The sequence below is a fragment of the Propithecus coquereli genome, unplaced genomic scaffold, assembly GCF_000956105.1.
Source record: "Propithecus coquereli isolate 6110/MARCELLA unplaced genomic scaffold, Pcoq_1.0 Scaffold58, whole genome shotgun sequence".
Lineage (NCBI taxonomy): Eukaryota > Metazoa > Chordata > Mammalia > Primates > Indriidae > Propithecus > Propithecus coquereli.
Window position 1 is genome coordinate 3851785 of NW_012151729.1, and position 20249 is coordinate 3872033.

Below are 20249 nucleotides of genomic sequence, written 5' to 3' on the forward strand. Positions count from 1 at the left end.
TGTTCTATAGATATCTGTTAGGTCTAATTATAGTTAAAGTCTTCTAATTCTTTGTTGTTCTTATGTCTAGTTCTATCCAAGTGGGTTATTAAAATCTCCAATTATTGTTGAATTGTCTATTCTCTTCCCTTCAATTCTGTCAGCTTTTCCTACCTGTATTTTGGGGCTCTGTTTCTATGTGCATATATGTTTTTAATTATGTCCTCAGGATGGATTGAGTCTTTTATCACCATAAAATGTCCTTCATTGTCTTTGGTGACAATTTTGATCTTTTTGTATGATATTATAATAGTATAACAACTCTTGCTGTCTTTGGTTACTATTCACATGATGTATCTTTTTCCATACTTTTAGTCTGTTTGTGTCTTTGAATCTAAAGTGTATCTCTTGTAGACAGCATATAGTAGAAACATTTTTTAACTCCATTCTTCCAATCTCTATCTTTTGACTGGAGTGTTTAATATATTTACCTTTAATTAATTACAGGTGAGATACAATTTATGTCTGCCATCTTTCTATTTGTTTTCTCTATCTCATATCTTTTTTGCTTTTCTATTTCTCCATTCTGCATTCTTTTGTGTTAAATAGATATTTTCTGATAGACCATTCCAATATACCATTGTCATTTCTTGTACTATATTTCTTTTGGTTATTTTCTTAGTGATTACCCTGGGGATTAATAATTAACATCTTACCTTACAACAATCTCAGGTGTTTCCTGAACATACACACAGCCCTATACATGCATGTGGTCTTCTGGATTCCTAGGAATATTTCAGAGCTTCTCAAGGCTTCTTTTGGAAATCTCATTCCCCAACTTTTCCTTTTATGTCTTTTTGTTGGCTTGTTTGCTTCGAATATTTTCACCACCTAAGGCAGTAACAATGTTAAACAATTGCTGCTGATTGTTTTTGACAAACACCTCAGGGAAAAAGGTGTTCTGCACTGAGTGAGCTCTAAGTCAAGTCAAATAAAAACATGCCCTGTGAGTAGAGGCTTTCAGGGAACTTTCAGATGGATCAAATAGTGACAATTCTCTGGGGATGGAACTTTGGGGGATTCCAAGCTCATAGTCTCTTGCAGTGGCTGCTGGTTTTTCCAGCCACCATTTTGTGACTATTTATTTTTAAGGCTACCACACAGCTGGTGCAAGCAGGATGGCCCTGGGCAAGTTGAAAAGCAAAAAAGCTTAAGATTCTTAATAAGCTTAAGTTTCAGCCCTTTTTCTGAAAAAATGCTCATTGCAAACCTTCGGTTAATATTCAGAGTTCTGAAAAATTTCATTTTGACAATTTTTGCCAGTGTTCTCATAGCTTTTATGGAGGAGTAGATTTTTGGAGGTCCTTTACTCCATCGTTTTAGAAGTTGATCTAGTATAGAACTTTTAGTTTTAATCTTCTATAGTTCTAAATTATGATTCTTATTCATTCAATTAGAAGGAAATAAATATCTACTTTTGCTTTACCACCAATAGGAGTGGTAAAGTGGAAAACTGGGAAATACTTTATGTGTCAGAGAAAACCCCTGCAAACATAAGGTCATTGTGCCTTTGCAAAATAGCTAGTTCATCAACGGGAACATGCTATAATGCTATATTTATTTAGCATGTGTAAATTACCTACTCTTACAGTGCACTCAAAAAAAAAAAAAAAAGAAGAGAAAAGAAAAAAAAAGAACAAAGAAAAAGACCAGCTACAGATCCAGATAAACAAGTGTTTCCATGTACCCAGGGGGTGGTTACTGTAATTTAGTGCTAAGATTCCCGGTAGCTGAGGTAAAAAGGGGAATGCTGTATGAGGTTCTCACTGTCTGATAAAAGAACATAAACAAATGTATTTGTCAGAGCAGACTTTTTTCCTGGCACTGATTTCTAGGAGGAATTTATTAAGTGGGTCTTGATGTAATGGACAGATTTCTTCCACTAAATTCCCCTCAAGGGATTTGCATTCTCACAAAGCTCAAAGCCATAGCAAGCAAAGACAGGAAGTGTTCATGGAAGAAGTGGTAGGCTTCTGTAGGGGCAGGTTTGGAAGGAAAGGAGACAATGCTTTCAGCAAAGGATGGGGGTGATCTGTCAGTTAAGACTTCATGAAAGGGGTAGCATTTGAGGAGGCCCTTGAAGGATAAGTAAGATTTTGAAAAGTGGAGAGGGGTAGAGAATAGCATTTCAGGTGTAAGGAATAGTAGTAGCCGTAGAGATGGCTACGGGGACACATTTGAAAGACATTTTGTAGATTTGATAGACAGATTTTGGTGATCAAACAGATATGGGCAGAAAGAAGTCTCAAATCTGTCCCCTACGAGAGGATATGGAGGTTGAGTGGGCGTGGGGGTGGCAGTAGGCTTCTGGACCGGCGCAGTGAACACCTGTAATGAGAACAATGGTCATGATGGTAACAGAGAGCATTCAGTGAGCATGCCTCGTTTATTAAGCAATATGTAAATCTCAGGATAACCTCAAGAGGAAGAAAGAGTTGTGGAAATTGAGAGCTGAAGAAGCCAAATAACTTGTATGAGGCCACGTAGCAGGGATTGAAACCCCAACAGTCTGAGTCCAGAGCAGGGTTAGCAAACTTTTTAATAAAGGATCAGATAGTAAATGTTCTAGGCTTTGTGGGCCATATGATCTCTGTCACAGCTACTCCGCTCTGCAGTTGTAGCATGCAAACAGCCATAGACAACACATAAATGAATGAGTGTGTCTGTGTTCCAATAAAACTTTATTTATAAAAGCAGGTAGCAGGCTGTATTTGGCCCATGGACCATAGTTTGCCAACCCCTGATCTAGGATGCATATTCTTAAGCACTCTGTATATATTCTGCCTGCCCAGGCAATAATTCTCACCCTAGATCCACACTAGGTGTGGATGGCTATATAGTGAAACCTCACGGAATTGTATGGATAAGATTGGTTCATTTTTTATCAGGGCTGACCCCTGCCTGCTACAGAGAGTCCAGACTGATGATGCCACTTGGTTTCACTGGTGTTAGCTCAGACCCATGACTCCTCGACGTAAGGTGGTTTTTACTATCCCATGCTGCCTTTTTACTGATTTTAATTCCTCCTATTTGAAAGGTTTTCTCTGGGGTTTAGAGGTGGGGATGGCAGAGAAGGGCAAGTAGATATTGAAAACTTTGTCCCTGCCTTCAGGTTTTTTCCTTGGGACACTTTGCTGTTCCCTTGTCTAATACCTTCAGGGTCATGTCCTCTCTGCCTTCCAGGTAACAACTACAGAATCTAATTTGATAAAGTTTTTCAGTTTCTCAATGGAAGGGATCTTTGGGGGTCTTATCTTCTGTCTTCAGGTGATATAACACAGACTGGCACCTTGTTCTAGAGCTGAGCCCGTTGGGGTCCATGAGAACTTTGTGGCTCTATTGAATCAATGCAACTAACATTTACTGAGCATTGACTATGGCCCAGACACTGTGCTGAAAGCTGGACAAAGGAGATACGGTCTCTGAGCTCACAATGCTAACAGAATAGCTCAGGTAATAAACATTATATAGTCACCAAAGATATCATATATATTGTGGTAAGTGCCACAAAGGATATGCACAATACTATTATTAGAAAGAAGGAATGCCATGCATGTAATAGGTCCTCATGAAATAACGATTGATTCTTTGCATGTGAGTATAATAGTAGCCTAGAAGCCATTATTCCTGGCTTTTATTCTTATACTTATGCTTCTTACTGCTACAGAACTGAAAAAAATGTTTCGATATTTGGTTTTGTATAATAATATAACTAATATGCTAATCCCTAACACTTTTGTAATCCTAAATAAGGGAAGAATTGCTTTTGCAATATGTCTTCATATAGTCACAAGGCTATGATATACTCCACCACCCCAGTTTTGCAGATGAGAAAACTTTGTTCAAGGTTTAAAATAGTGTATGTCCTTAAAAACTTCAGAGCTTTTAGAGTGGCAAAAGAAAGCAAAAGTCTTCCCACGTGCTGATATGTGAGCCAGAAATTAAGAACTGCTTGTGGGGCTGAATGTGGGGGATCTAGGGTCAGACTCCTAAGGTTAGATCCCAGTTTAAACAGGGTTTATTACACAGTCCAAATCACTCTTTCCCAGCCTTATTTTTGCATCTATAAAATGTATATAATAGTAGTACTGATCTCTTGGGGCTGCTATGATGATTAAATGAGATTATGCATGTAAAGCACCTAGTACACACTAAATGCTGAATAAATGTCAGGTAACAATACTGCCATTGTTACCATTGCAAGGAAAAGCAGCAGAGAGCTCAAAATAAAGCTTCAGAAATGTGCAGGGAAACTTAGGTAAGTTAAAAAAAGAACCCACCCCACTGGGTTTCTTTATTTGCAAAATGGGCTAAGATCTCTAAAGGCTTAGTGTTCCTATAGGAATTAAATGAGATAATGTATACCGAAAGTGCATATCCCAACACTTGGCACAGGGTCAGCCCTCCGTGAGTGGCAGTTCTTATTATCAAAACAGGACAAGAACAATTAGTGGGGGCTGGGCTTTGGCCAGAGATCAGACAAACTCATCCGAGCAGGGCAGGGACCTGGGAAACCCCAGCAGGGGTTGGTAGGAGGAAGTCCAGGAATGCAGGTGTATTGGGGTCACTTGGCCACAGGCCCATGGCTCTGTATCAGCCGGGAAAGAAGAAACAAAGACTCAGCCCCAGAGACTGAACTTGGGGACCGGAAAAATGAGAAGAAGAGAAGAATCAAGATTGGAAAGGGGAGGAGCTGGCATGGCGGGGCACAGGCGCAGGAGACCCAGCTGTGCTCAAGGCTGACTGCATGCTGGCCCACCGGCACGCCCCTTACTCCTTTTGATTTGGACTCTGAACCAGATCCAGAGCCGGCGGGGGGTGGCTGGGAGGGGTTGGACTGCTGGACCCTTCCAGGCCAAGCCGGTGGCTCAGCTGGTGGGGGACACCGCATGGCCACTGGCAGAGGTAAAATAATGGGGTGGCGAGTGGCGATAAGAAAGAACCAAGGAAGCTGGGGGCCACCTCCCGATTCTAGACCACAAAAGCACTTGCGTTTTACTGGAGATCATGGATCAGGTTTCGAGAGGTGGTTGCATTTGCAGGGAGTGTCATGGTGCTGTGTGAGGAGCCAGGTCTCTGCGAGTCTTGTCTTTCCCTCATGACACAAGTTTTTTGGAGAGAAATAGTGATCTCCTCTCTTCCACAGTCATAATGAACTCAGACAGAGCAAATGCCAGCTCTGTGATTTGGTCTCTCTGTGATAACCCAAATCTTGCTCCCCGAGGGTCTGGAGAAAATGACTATAGCCCAAGGACAGCAAATGCTAATAATCAAAAACACAACAGGAAACACGATCAGGATGAGATTTATGGCTGCTGTCTCCATCGACCGTTGTAGTGAGCGTGGGGAGAGCTGCGGAGGGTAGGCCTGCGGAATCTCTTCACCCTGCTTGAGGTTCCGGGGTCTGGAGCAGGGGAGAGAAGGGCAGGGCTTCCTATAGTGAATGAGGCTGTGGCTGTTGCAGCTCAGCCAGGGAGATTGGTGGCCACCTCTGCACGGTGTGGAGTTCCTCAGCTCACAGCACATTCTTGCTGCTGAGAATTTTGAGAACTTTCACATGCTAATACTTGGGACAGGGTGGGCAGTGCCCATCCTGGATGTCAATAAATCTTGTGTCAAGGGCAGGGCGGTGGGGAAAGCTTGAGTTCTTTTTTCTCAGTTCTTACAAGGTCCCAACGCCTGGAAGGCTAAGAGCTGCCTCATTGTCAGTAGGATCAGGACCTCATGAGTCAATGGCAATGCTTGTTCTCATCTCAGTGCACACGGGGGCTGGGTGGTTCATGATGAGGCAGTAGCCACGTTTGATGGGGATTTTTTACCTAAGCGTCCACAGATGTGGTTGATGATGATTAGTGTTTCTAGAAGGAGTTGCATAATTCGGTGCAGTGGTTCTCAAACTGTGGCATGTGTGAGCATAACCTGGGTGTGTCTTAGAAATTCTGCTTCCTGGCTTACAAGTGCAATGATTCTGATTCAGCCAGTCTGAGGTAGCTCTGGGGGTCTGTGTTTTTAATAAGCTTCCCAGGTAACGCCGATGAGAGTGGGCCATGAATCGTGCTTTGAGAAATGTGGGTGTTGTGGAAGGAGTCCTGGGCCGGGACTCAGGAGAAGGGAGTTCTGGCCCCGGATCCCCCTCCTAATGTTCTGTGAACCTTGCGTGAGTCATTTCCCATTTCTGGGCCTGTTTCCTCTATAAAACAAGGGGGTTGGACTAGATCAGCAAGTCCAAGCTGCACAATAGAATCACTTGGGGAGCTTGGACCCTGAGCTACTCCCCCAGAGAGTCCGGGGCGCGGCTAGTGTGACATTTCAGCACACTGGGGAGTCTGGCTGTGTGTATGTTTAAAAAGCTTCTGGGTGACTCTGATTGCTGCTGGGGTTGAGAACTGCTGTCTAGATGATGCCCAGTCTTCTTTCCCACTCTCAAATTCTGAATATGTTACCGACGCCTCATTTCTTCTTTAATCCCTATCACAGGGGAAGAGTTTTCTACATAATATGATTTTCCAGATAATTAAACGGTGCTCTGTTAAGCACCAACCTTTTAAAATTTTCACCCTACTTTGATTTCTCTTTTTAAACAAAGCATCAAAATCTTCTTGATGAGTTGAAGTTACCTCTATGGTCACTAATTCGTGCATGCACTCAATAAATACGCGTTTGGTGTCTACTGTGCGTGTGATGTGCTTTTGAAAAAAAACATTATAGTGCAGTCGAAAGATTGATTGGGCCATGGGTCAGTAATAATAATGATGACAACTAATATTTAAACATTTGTTATGTACTTACATGTGATAGGCACCGTAGTAAGCACTCTAGCTTTATGATCTCTTTTAATTCTCACGACAGTCCTCTCAGGCAATTATATTTCTATTTTACGGATGGAGAAACCAAGGCACAGGGAGGTTCTGTCCTTGCTCAAGGTCACACAGCTGATCGGGGCAGAGCTGGGGTTTGAATCAGGCCCTGACCTCTCTGTGTGATCTGGAACGTGGTTGTTCCCTCTCAGACCCTCCGTTTCATTCTGTGCTGAGTGAACTCCGAGGCCCTTTTGAGCCCTCACACCTCACAAGTTCCTGTCTGTGCCCCAGGTCCCTCAGGAGGTCCCTGACGTGCATCAAGGAGAGCCTGCGTATCTTCATCGACCTGGGGGAGAGAGACAAGGCCGCCGAGGCCTGGCTCGGGGCGGGGCGACTCCACTACCTGCTGCAGGAGGACGAGCTGGTGGAGCTGTACCTGCAGGTAGGCCTCCTACACAGCTCTCTGGGATCTGCTGACTTCGCCACTTGGGGAAGCAGCTGCACCCTACAAACTGACCAGCTGGAGCTGGAGGGGGGTGATGTCCACGACAGGCCTGCAGAGGGTGGGTCAACAGTGCGCTGCTTTCTGGACACATGATGGAAACCAGGGTGGCCTGGCCAGCTGAGTACAGGCAGCAAAGGGCCAGTCCCTGGGTCCCCTATGCACATGTGAGCTCTGGAAGACTGTCCTCACTTGTCACCTGTAATGTCACCTGTCACATTAAGTATATCCATCTTAATGCATATACCTTGGCTTCCGGGTTTTACTGTAGTTTGAAGCAAGGTTGGTGTATGTGGGGAATTAACACTGTTCTGTCTTTTTTTGTTGTTTGTTTGTTAACATGTTTTTAATATCTGAGATGTGGTATAGTGTAGTTTAAAAGCCTTGGCTTCGAAGAGAGGAAAGCCAGGATCAAATCACACGGGTATTGATTGTGGACTGTGTGACTCTGGGCTTGCCACATGAGCTCTCTGGCCTCAATTTCTTCAAGGGGAACCCCATTTCTTAGCATAAGGATTAGGAAAAAGCATATATATATAAAAATATTTCTTTATGTTTTATTATATTATCCTATATACTATATATGACATATTATATATTATATTTATATACATCTCTCACTTGCATAGTAGTAAATGCAGACTTCTACTGAGACTCAGCAAAGGCTGCATAACATTGCGTGCTTCCTAAGGACAGGAAACTTTGCTAAACACTTCACCTACACGATGTAGTTTAATCCTCATTGCAAGTGCTGTAGGAGTTTCTATTCTAGTTTGCAGTTTACAGATGAGGCTCAGAGAGGCTGAGAATTTGCCCAGGGTGATACAGCTGGCAGGTGGTGGCACTGAGAATTACACAGAGACAGTTGGACTTAGCGCCTTCGCTCTCAGCCCCCACGCTATCCTGCCTTGGGATTTTAGAGCTGGAAGGGTTTTCAGAGAGTAGACCTTCTCCTTTCATGCTCTGGGAGACTGAAACCGAGAGGGTTCAGGTTGTTAATTGTAGTGATGGCAAAGCCTCCTGACTCCAGGACTGCATCCCAGTGCCCCTCCCTCTCTGTGCAGCTGCCCATGCAATAACAGTAGTCACTGGTCAGAACTGGTCCCTGGCCCCGCCCAAAGCCCAGGCTGCCACCTAACTGATGTTCCTCAGGGTCATTCCCAATAAAGTGAATCATTCTCCACCTGAGGCTATTTGAGGTCGTCTACCTGAGCAGCAGATACAGCAGGATGTTCTTCACTTTGCAACTTCATCACGTTGGGTTGAGGTGCAATTTGAAATAGCTTGCTAGAGATAAAGAGGCCGTGGGGGCTAGGAGAGGGTATTGGGGTGGAAGACACTGGCATTTGTTTGCCAGTAATTATTGCTGTGAATTGGGGAGGTTCCATTTTCCTTCTGAGCCTCACTCTATGTGGAAAGTGTAGGTGTTGAATTACATCCATGTTTTTCAATTTCAGTCATTTATAAATTCAGCTTAACATTTTGCTATATCCACGTACCTTTTATATCATTATGCACTTATTTTTCCTTGACTCAACTTCAAGTCTTCTTAGCTTTCTACACTTAGCCTTATCTTACACAACACTATCTGAAATCTCAGGTTCGATGCATGAATAGTCTTTTTTCCTAAAACACATTAAAATAAATATTTAACTATGAAAACTTAAAATGTTTATCTATATACTGCTAAAAAAAAATCTCTAGCCACCAGGACTAATCTCTCATACCATGATGGGGACATGCCAGACTCGAGATTCTCTGTCTTCTTTCCGGCACTGTGAATGTGCAGGACAATTCAGGATTTGGGGGACTTGAGCAGAGGGTTAGCGAGGCGATCTGCCTTTTGGTCCTGCCAGTCCTGTGGAGGGCTGGAAGCCCTTCTCTTTGCTTTTAACAGCCATTTCTGTCCCACCCAGGCAGCCATCCAGACAGCCCTGAAGTCAGAGGAGCCCTCTCTGGCTCTCAAACTTTATGAAGAAGCAGGTGACGTGTTCTTCAATGGGACCCGCCGCAGGCATCTTGCAGTGGAATATTACCGAGTAAGTCACCGCACAATCATGGGCAGGGCCCCACTGGACTTCGGTCTGGGGGGGTCTCTCCTCCCCTCTCTTGCTGGAATTTCTTTTTCCTCCCTTCCTTGTCTGGCACCCACCTACTTGCCCTCGCGCTAATCTAGGAGGTGCTCAGGGAAGGATCTGATAAACTCAGTCATCGTCAGGCTTGATAAGTTATCCTTCCTGGGCTAATACACCATAATAATTACATCTCTTGGGTGCATGGTACTTTACAGTTTATAGCACACTTCCGTGCTTACCGGTATGCCCCACTTACTACTGGTGGCGTGGCGGGAGATTATTTAAAGGGATACATAGATATTTTTATCAAGCATGTGTTAAAACGTATTTTAAAAAAATTGTTAGTGTATAATACCAGTTCATCAAACCGTAAGTTCACAGATATTATTGCAAAAGATGAGGCAAGAAAATAAAAGAGTTGATTTAAAAAATAGTACAAATTAAATAAATGTCCAGAGATTAAGCAAGATACCTCAAAAATTGTGAATGTTATTCATCACCGACTGACATTTGGCAACTCATATTATCTTATCCTAAAATTTAATTTGTTTAGTTATTCATTCCTGTGTTTGTTCAGCTGCTTATTCAGTCATCAAACATTACCAAGCACTCCATCTGTGCCAGGCGTTAGTTAAGCTGGGCATGGGGAGAACAAGAAGCTCATCCCTGATTGTAGAGGGGCCTATTTTCATACACATTTTGCAGATGAAAAAACTGAGGCTCTGGGAGATGAAATGACTTGCCTAAAATTCTATCATTATTAAAAAAAAAAATGGGCTGGGCGCGGTGGCTCACGCCTGTAATCCTAGCACTCTGGGAGGCCAAGGCGGGTGGATAGCTCAAGGTCAGGAGTTTGAGACCAGCCTGAGCAAGAGCAAAACCTCCGTCTCTACTAAAAAATAGAAAGAAATGATCTAGACAACTAAAAATACATATATAGAAAAAATTAGCCGGGCATGGTGCCACATGCCTATAGTCCCAGCTACTCGGGAGGCTGAGGCAGAAGGATTGCTTGAGCCCAGGAGTTTGAGGTTGCTGTGAGCTAGGCTGATGCCACGGCACTCTAACCTGGGCAACAGAGCAAGACTTGTCTCAAAAAAAAAAAAAAAAATTAAAAAAAATGGAAATGACCATTGATTGAGCATGTTCAGACACTATGTGCATACTCGTTTGTGCACTTCATAAATTAGCTCTGTGGGTGCTAAGGGAGCACATAGCTGAGAGGCAAATAACTTCCCATGTGGCCTTGGGAAAAGCCACCTCCCTTTCCCCAATTTTAGGAGGCCTGATGACCTGTAGTTCTTCCACTTCTGAGATCTGGGCAAAACACCAAGAGCAAAGACCAGAAGAGCGAGTTGAGAAAAGGCGCTCAAGGAGACACAGCTGCCCCCCTGTTTTAGTCCGCTGCCATCCCCCAAGCCCTGCCACTAGAATAGAAGCCTCCTGGTGTGTGGTGTGTCCTGATGGTTCTTAGCTGGACTAAGGTGCCTTGTGCCTCTGTTCCCAGGCTGGGGCTGTTCCCTTAGCAAGGAGGATGAAGGTGGTGAGAACTGAGCTCCGGATTTTCAACAAGCTGACGGAGCTGCAGATCAGCCTTGAAGGCTATGAGAAGGCTCTGGAATTTGCCACGCTGGCTGCCAGGCTCAGCACGGTCACAGGTTGGTGGTCCCCTCTGTCAGGCACCTTGAACGGGAGGGGCAGATACTAAAGGATGGACAAGAAAGCAATGGCAGCATGGGCACTGGAGTCGGACTGCGTGGGTTCAAATCCCAGGTCCCCCTGTCAGGGAGACCTTAATTAAGCAATCTGCTTAGCTTCCATGAGCCTCAAGTTTGTCATCGCCAAATCAGGATTAAAAATAGCACCCACCTCATGCAGTTGTTATGAAGACCAATGATTATCCACCCAAAGGCTGCAGCACAGTGCTCGGTACATAGTAGGTGTTGCCTGTGCCACACTAATTATTATATGACGTTTGGTTTTGTTCCCCAGTGTAAGATAAATGGTATTTTATCCTAGGCAGAGGCGATGTCCGCCTTAGAAAAGGACTGTGCCCAGATTTTTTAATTGGTTGATTGTTAGTCAAAGCTTATTTTTCCATGGAATAGAAATTTACATAAAGGTCAGGTTTCCATTAACCTGACTCACAACCTCCCTGAAATACCTTGCATTTATAGCAAAAGCTAATGGGAAACGATGTATCATTAAAACAGAGAAAAGGCAGAGTGAAAAACCAATATCCCTCATCTTCAATGCTGGTGCTTGAGGAAAAACAGGTTTGATTAGAGAAGGCTTGATTAGATGTAGGAGTAAATGGAGTCTTCTGTGATGGTTCTAGAAGGGACTTCTGGGCATTTTCAAGGGCATCCAATGTGGCTGGTAGTGGACTTTATTGTGTCTAATTGTGCTTGAGAGCTCTCTCTTTTTCCTACCTTTTTCTTTACTGCAGAAAACCTCATCTGAGCAACTGTCTGCTAATCTCAGGAAAGGACTTAGTGGCCCCAGGCAGCTCCTTTGAGCATTTTTTATCCCTTCCTAGACAGGAGCTGAAAGGAGGCTACACATCCTTTATGCATGTACTTCCCCATGACTGCATTTTTCCATATCAGAGAATGTTCTCTCCCTTGGACTTTCTCTTTTAATCTTGGCTTTGACCCTTTGAAGTTTAACAACAATGATTTTAGATGGCCTCAAACAGCCACCTTGCAGATACTCCAAAGACAGGATTGTAAGTGTTTGTTCCCTATAAAAGGTCACTCTGTATTAAAATGATTAGTTATTAAAACAACAAACCCACCCAAACCCAAAACAAGTCATAGGGCCATTAGAAACCAACATTCTAAAGCATGGCTTAAAAGTGCAACGGGTCTCTGTAGCTTATCTGAGACCGAGAGCTGGTAAAGGGCTAGGGAGTGACTGCTACTTGGTGGCAGCTACTTGGTGGCAGCCCAAGAGAACTCTCTGGGGAGAGAGACTTTTATGTGGGGAAGATGCTTGTTACACAGAGTTACTCACTGGAAGGAATTCTTAGCTACTCAGTCAAGCTAGTCTTACCACCACATCCCCTTACAGGGATATAAAAATAAGTCATTCCTGGAATCCAGTGTTATAATGGCATCTGCAATAAGGGGAACATTTTATTCAGGGATTCATCTCAGAAAACCTTGACTAGCGCACGCGCCCTACTCAATCCCTCTCCTAGAAGAGCCCTGTGTTTTCTCTTGTGGCACTTATCACAGGTGTAGTTGTACATGTGTTTGCGGGATTGTTTAAGGAACGTCTGTGTCCTCTGAGACGATAAACTTCATGGGGGCAGGGACCTCTTCTGTTTTGTTCCTTATGTCCCAGGCACAGTCTCTGACATCTAGTAGACCTTCAAAAAGTTTTATGGAATGAATGAGTGAATGAATGATGCAAAGCGTTGGCCCCAGGATCTCTCTCTCAGTCTTCCAATTCCTAGGAGATCAAAAGCAGGAGCTGGTGGCCTTTCACCGCCTGGCTACAGTGTACTACTCCCTGCATATGTATGAGATGGCCGAGGACTGCTACCTGAAGACTCTGTCCCTCTGTCCCCCCTGGCTGCAGAGTCCCAAGGAGGCCCTGTACTATGCCAAGGTGTATTATCGCCTGGGCCAACTCACGTTCTACCAGCTGAAGGTAAGAGCCTCTCATGTAACTTCCAAGGTTAAGTGAGAGCTGCCATCCAACCATACTCTTCCTTCATCAAAACATGGTGAGGAAGCTTTGGGGTGGAGTTGAGAGGACCAGAGGGTTGAGATTGGGGTCTTGTTTCATAGGGTGAGGAGTGGCTCCATAGCGATCACAGTGTCTCTTCCCACTTAGCCCCACTGGGGACCTCAAAGGTGCTCCCGTCCCTGGCAGGGAGACAGATCATAGCTTCTCTTTCTCCTTGTCCTGCTATAATTTCTGTGGCTGCTTTATCAGGTACTACGGGCACATTGCCTCATGCCTGTGAATCCCTCTAGGGCCTATGAAAATATATAAGACCCCCAAAGAAAAGACCTGTAAGTCCCAAAATTAAAATAAAAATTCATACTAAATCGTATGTTCATAAATGTCACAGAGCAACTAGTGAACTGCCACTCATTTCTTATAAAGTTATGTAAAACTACATTTTATGAGAAATGCGAATGTATGTTACTGTTTGAGATAACGGCGTGTGAGGCTTTGAGTGTAAGTATGCCTAGATCCTAGGAAGGTTTCAGCCCTGATGCTGCTTGCTGGGCTGCAGTTGGATCCAGAAATTCTTATTTTTCTAGTCACTTCTAAAATTGTGTTGGTGGTCTGCAATTCTGTTACCACTGGGACCCTCCAACGGTGTCCCAGGTTTGGTTCCCTTTTACCAGAAGTCCCTGTCTTCTCCAGCACAAGCCTTAATCTCTTAATACAGAGGCTTCTGAGTCACCCTCTGTTCAGCCCCCAGGGGACTCTCAGGGCAGCTCTGCTGTCCTTTTCTTACTTGCCAGACTTTACTTCTGGCCTGAATTAATTATTGAGGGTTAATGGAAGCCAGACTTTTGAGTCTCACTCAAAGAAGCCTCTGCTCCCTGTTCTTACCACACAGGGAGGGACAGGGGTAGCGAGGGACTCCCTGGCCATCTTGCCTCTGCCCCACAGCTCCCAGGAAGTGGTCCAGGGACAAAGTGTGTGTGCTCCGATTATATCCACCAAGGGCTCTAGGGCTTGCAAAGGGAAGAATTCAATTCAAACCACTTTAAGCAAAAAAGGCAATTTATTGGCTGAAAGAACTGGAAAGCTGAGGTACAAATTTAGTTGCAGGTAGCTCTGGATCCCATACTCACATGTCGTTATGGATTCCCCACCTCTTTCTGTATCTCTATGATTCTACTTTGCTTTGTTTCATGACCTTTTCCCCTCTACACACTGAAAAGTCCCGGGGAGTGACAGGTAGGTCAGGTTTGGGTCATGCACACATCCCTGAAGCACTGTGCCCAGGGCAATGGGGTTTCATGACTGGCTGAGCCTGGGTGAAGGGCCTCCCCTGTGCCCAGAAGGAGGGCGCTGTGATTAGTGAAGCCACAAGGGCCACAGTGGAGGGGGAGAGGAGCTCCCCTAAGGAGCCAGGAGTGAGGATGGGATGTTGGGCAGAAAAGAGCTGGAGTTGCCAGCACCGCCTGGAGCCTGGAGCATTTGCTAATGCTGTCTCTCTTTGCCCCCATACCACGGGGTTAGGATGCCCACGATGCCACTGAGTACTTCCTGCTGGCCCTGGCAGCAGCGGTCCTGCTGGGTGATGAAGAGCTGCAGGCCACCATTAGGAACAGGCTGGACAGCGTCTGCCGGAGCCCACTGTGGCACAGCAGCACCTCTGGGTGCTCCTCAGAGAGGGCGCGCTGGCTGAGTGGCGGGGGCCTGGCCCTCTGAGGAGAGTGGTCCCGTCTCTGACCAGTGCCATGGCCAGGCACTGCCTCGCTGCCTTAGGCTCTTAGGTACTAATAGGGGGGCCGAGTCTCCACCTGGCCCAGCCCCTCATGTTACAAAGAGAAGAACCAAGTCCAGAGGGAGAGGGCTCATTCCAGGCCACACGGGAGTTGATGATGGAGTGGCGGTTGGAAATCCTAGCTCCGGGCTTTGCATCTGGAGCATCTTCCAGTTGACTGTGGCCCTCCCACACAAATAACCTCTGAAATGCACTTTCTCAACACGTAATTCTGGACAAGATGAGAAACCTTGCCCTTGGGAACCTTCCTTCCTTCCTTCCCCCAGTGAAGAAATCAGGCTCTGCACTGGGGAAAAGGCAAGCAGATCAGAGATCGTGCCCTTCACCGATTTTCTCAGGGAAAGACCCCTCCCCTCGTCAGTGGAGGAACCCATAGTTTCTCCTTTTTCTTTCCTCAGAAGCAAAGTAGGTGCCACTCCTCATGTTCGCGAGGACTGGCAGGAGGGAATCCACCAGGCTCTTGGCTCAAAAGACACAGCCTCAGCATGGTCAGATGGAGTGCATGGGGCGTGGGCCTGACTCGGATTCCCTGTCTCCATCCTGCCACCAGGCTGTGGTCCCTCCCCATCTCCCAGAAACTCCAGGGAAGCTTTCCAAGGGCCAAGGCTTGGAAATTGAGCCTTAAGAAAATTATGACATAAATTACATGTAAATAGTGTATATCATTAAATACTGTCCATTTACATTTACACACACGTCTTGTCTCCTCCATGATAGGGACAGATGAGATGGGAGACTTGAAGGGTGGGTTAAGATACCAAGGGTCTTACTGATCTCAGGGCAGCTCCTTTACAAAGCCCTTCTGTTAGTTACCCATCACTGTGTAACACTGAGTGGCTTGAAACAACATTTATCTCACAGTTTCTGTAGGGCAGGAATCCAAGCATGACTTAGCAGGGTCCTCTGGCTCTGGGTGGCTCTCAAGGCTGCAATCAAGGTGTCAGCTGGCGATGCAGTCATCTCAAGTCCATCTAGAGAAGGATCAATCCCCAAGCTCACTCACAGAGTTGTTGGCAGGAGTTGGTTTCTCATTGGCGGTTCCCAAAGGCCACCCACAGTTGCTTGCCATGTGGGCCTCTCCACGGGGCAGCTCAGTGTGGCAGCATGCTTGTTCAGAGTGAGTGAGCGAGAGAGAAGAAAGTCACTGTCTTTTATGACCTAATTGCAGAAATGACCTCCCCTTCGTTTTGCCTGTTCTTTTCATAGTAAGTGAGTTTCTAGGTGTGGCCTCCACAAAAGGGGAGGTGCTTACCAAGGGCATGAAAACCAGGAGGAGGGGATCATTGCAGAAGCTACCTACCATAGCATCCGAGTTCTTTGATGATGGAATCAGGAATCCTATAAGGTGGTGAACTCAGTAGGGTACACTGACCAGTGGCATCAGCATCATCGGTAAGATTGCTCCAGATGAAAATTCTGGGGCTCCATCTGAGACCTCTGAGTCAGACTCTCTGGAGCCCGGAGCCCTCACTCTCCCAAGCCCTCCAGGTGGTTCCAATGCACTCTAAAGTATGGGAAACACTGCTCTAGAGGTTCCCAGATAGTGTGCTTAAGAATCACCTGGGGAGCTTGTTGAACATGAATTTTTGGTTCCTACCCCTAATAAGACTGATTCAGTAGGTCTGGGGTTTAACCCAGGAACATGCATTTTAGCTAGCAACTCAGGTCCTCATGCAGGTGGTTCACGTTTGCTCTGAAGTGTGCGAACACACAGTCCCTCCACCTGCCGCCCATCAGCTCAGAGGGTACCGTCAGATCACCTGCTCCTAGTTTCTAGCTTCTCAGGCTGACCAGATGGTTGGTTGTGTGGCGAGGTTTGATGGGAATGGTGAGTTGAGTCACCATTGCATCTTCTAGGCACCAAGATTGTCTACACATCAGCACGTATTTTCTCTTAGGGGCTTGCTTGGTTGTCAAATACTCTCTACTCTAGAGAGTATTCTTGCCCAGGAAGGAAATGAAGGGATCTAACCATACTACCATGTAAAACAGAGGTGGCTTTGCTGCCACAGCAAACCATAAAATCCCCAAGCTGGAACGGACGTTGTGGTTGAGGCTGCCAGTCTAATTGCCCATGCAGAGTCCTTTCAACAACATTCCCAGGAGACCGTCAGGGGCACATGCGTGCCAGAGCAGTTACACATCTAATATTTGAAGAAGGCTCACGTGGCCCTGGAACCCATGCCATGAGCCATTCCCTGTCTGGCTCTGGTTACACATTCCCTCCCTTTTCCCACCTACAGATCCTTCTCCTCTGGCCAGATTTGCTCCTGTTCTTCTGAAAGGGCAGTTTCTGTAACTTTGATACAGGACTTTGATACTGGCGGGTGGGTGAAGAGTACGGAGGGATGTTACTGTACTTAATGTAACTTAATGTTGTGTTTTATCTTTGTATTGAGCTTTTTCTTCTCCCCAGCAGCCAGATCTTACCTGGGCTCACACTGAGCTTAATAATCAGTGGAAACCTCTATGTCTTCTGACGTGAACTGCTGTTTGGCTAGATCTTTCTCAATTGCTACAAATATACATAGACATAAACATACATATACATATACACACACACATATATGTGAAGGACATTGTGTCTATCCATTTTGTATTTCATTGGAGGTTTTGGTTACAATTCTTGGGTTCTGTGCACTTTGATTCACCTGTAAATCTGGTAAATTTGCCTCTAACCAGGTCCATTATAAAAATACTTAGCATGCTTTCCAAAGACAAGGGTAGAGATTACGTTTTTTTAAATGACAAAAGCATTGTGCTATATAATTGCAACCACTACATCCTATATGTAAGTTGTTTGCTAAAATAGTCTTTAAAAAGTGTTTGAAAATCTCATTTTAAAAATGTGAACTGAGTATTCCCCTTGGGACACCTTTCGATGCTACTTTTTTCATGATCCACAGAGAATGATTGGATGTGGTCCCCATTTAAGCAGGTTTACTGTGCATATATCATAGCCGAAGATGAATTGGTTGCTCTCTTTATTCTAATCCTCCCTCTAAAATTTCCTGGGGTTGCATGGCTCCTGGATCCACGTATCTAATCTAAATAAAGAACAAGGAAGGAATTGCAACATTGTGGAAAACCCTGTAACATGTTTTCTCAGCTTTCAGGTACACTACTTCCCTCTCCATAGTATTAACACTGAAATCTAGTATGGCTTTTACCCTTTACTTATTTGCTTCTGTGTTATTTTAAGATGCCTTTATATTGTATGCGTGTATGTGAATTTGCTGTGCTTTGTAAATATAATGAAACGTATTTGACAGAAGTTTACCTGGGGAAAGGAGTATGCAGGGGTGCAGGGTGTCAGGATTGGGGGGCAGGTCACCAGAGGGAACCTGGATTTTGGTCTTGATTTTGATGTTAAATTGCAGCGTGACCTTGGGCAAGTCACTTAACCTCCACACACCTCAGCTCTTTGATCTCTAAAATAAGAAGTTCATCTCCGGGTTCATTTTCAGCAATGTTATTTCCATACCGTAGGAGCTGGATGAGAAATGTTATTTGAGAGATGAAATTATATATTTTTGGAGCCCAATTTTATTCTCTTCTTTTTACAGGTGAGTAAACTGAGAAACAGAAAAGTAATTCTCTCCCAGACACATAGGTAGGTAGTGGCAAAGACAGCAAGCAGTACTAGGGGTCTCAAGAGCCAAGGACTTAGTTGCACAAATGACAGGATTTCTGCCTTTGAAGGCCACCTTCACAGTTGTATGTATATATGCACATCTGTATGTATGCACGTGTGTGTATACATGCATTTCTCATCATACGCACCTGAAGAACCATCTGCCAAACTTTCACTTAATTGATTTACTTCCTTTATTCATATACATTTATTTTATAAAGGATGACTAATCTATATAGAAGCAAAACTTCTATTGCTTTCCATAAATAGAATTCCATAAATAATAACATACAAGGAAAACAAAGCGGCACTAAATTCAAGCTAGATCCTGTTGCTTCCTGCAAGCATCCAGCCTAGACCTGATCTGGTATTGTTCAAAAATAGAGAGATTAACAAGCGGCAGGGAGTGCAGAAGACAGACTAGCACCAGCCGCTTTTTCCTTGAGTGCTCAGAGAAAGCGGCGAAGGGGACCGAGCTCACTGAGCTCACGAGGAGAGTCAGTGACGTCCAATGCCAGGTCTGAGGACACACTCCGCCTTCAGGGAAGCAGGGACTCAGCGGGGAGAGAGGAAAGTGGCAAGCGATATGCTATGTGATGTGATTCAGAATCAGAAACATTGTGATGAGCATTGATTACAGGGTGTTACGGGCACTCTGGGAGGGGACTTCACCCAAGTGTGGGAGTGAGGGCATCAGGGGGATTTCCTGGAGAGCTTCCTTATCATCTACGCTGAGTCGGGAAAGAGAGATCTGCTTAATTCTCACCGCAGGCCAGCAGGTCAGTGTCGACAGACAGGGCATGTGTCAAGCAAAGGTCCAAAGGGTGGAGAGGGCATGACGTATTCTGAGAGCAGCAGCAGGTTCAGGGAGGCGGGAGCAGAGTCAGGGAAGTAGAGTCTGGACTTCGCCCTGAGGGCGAGGGGAGCTACAGAAGGTCATAAGCAGGAGAGAGAAATACGATCAGATTTGGGCTTTGGAAAGATGATTCTGAAAGTATAAGAATGGATTACAGGGCAGCAGAAGGGAAAGTGAGAGACCCCTTAGGACCTGGCTATTGCAACAACACACTCCAGCCTTTGTTTGGATATCGCCAGTTTCCCTACTAACGTTCTTTTTCTGATCCCAGAGTACCACGTTGCATTTGGCTGTCATGTACTTCTAGCCATCTCTGGTCTGTGACAGTTTCTCAGTCTTTCCTTTCCTTGTTTTTCATGGCCTTGACAGTTTTGGCCTCCTTTCCTTTTGATAGTTGCTCCCACTGAGATGTGTGAACAAGCGGCAAAGGAGGAAGAAATTCAAGGGAATGGGCTCTGCGCTCACCCAGGTGGCAGGTCCTGTGGGGACAAAGGAATAGGTTTTGGAGTTGGGCATACCTGGGTTAGAATCTCCTTCTTACTAGCTGTGTGGCCTTCAGCAAAGTAATTAACTCCTCTGAGCCCAGAGCTATCAGACAGCACAGATAAAATTGCCGAGCACACACAGTGCCTGTCACATGTAACTAGATGATCTCATAAAGCTGTGACGTGTTTACCTTCTTTATGTCATAGACAAGGAAGTGGCTGAAGCAAATCTATCTTTGGGGAAAAACTTTTACCCAAGGAAGAAACTTAATTCAGGAGGGGAAAAAAAATAGGATATTTTTAAAGGGAGTTAATAAAATGGTTTATATTCTAAAAAATGCCTTCTATAACCCCACCCATCGGTTTATTTTACAGT

General features: G+C 45.0%; 1 protein-coding gene across 2 annotated transcripts in view; it reads left to right on the forward strand.

Moving 5' to 3' along the window:
- The window catches only part of SH3TC2 (SH3 domain and tetratricopeptide repeats 2), a 56898-nt gene extending 41317 nt beyond the window's left edge, over positions 1-15581 (forward strand). For both annotated transcript variants that reach the window (XM_012658257.1, XM_012658256.1), the window contains 5 exons: positions 7131-7281; positions 9258-9380; positions 10924-11074; positions 12877-13073; positions 14631-15581. In XM_012658257.1, coding sequence (XP_012513711.1) covers positions 7131-7281; positions 9258-9380; positions 10924-11074; positions 12877-13073; positions 14631-14822 — 814 coding nt within the window. In that variant the 3' untranslated portion in view covers positions 14823-15581. The remainder of the gene's footprint in view (positions 1-7130; positions 7282-9257; positions 9381-10923; positions 11075-12876; positions 13074-14630) is intronic.
- Positions 15582-20249: the final 4668 nt, after the last annotated feature.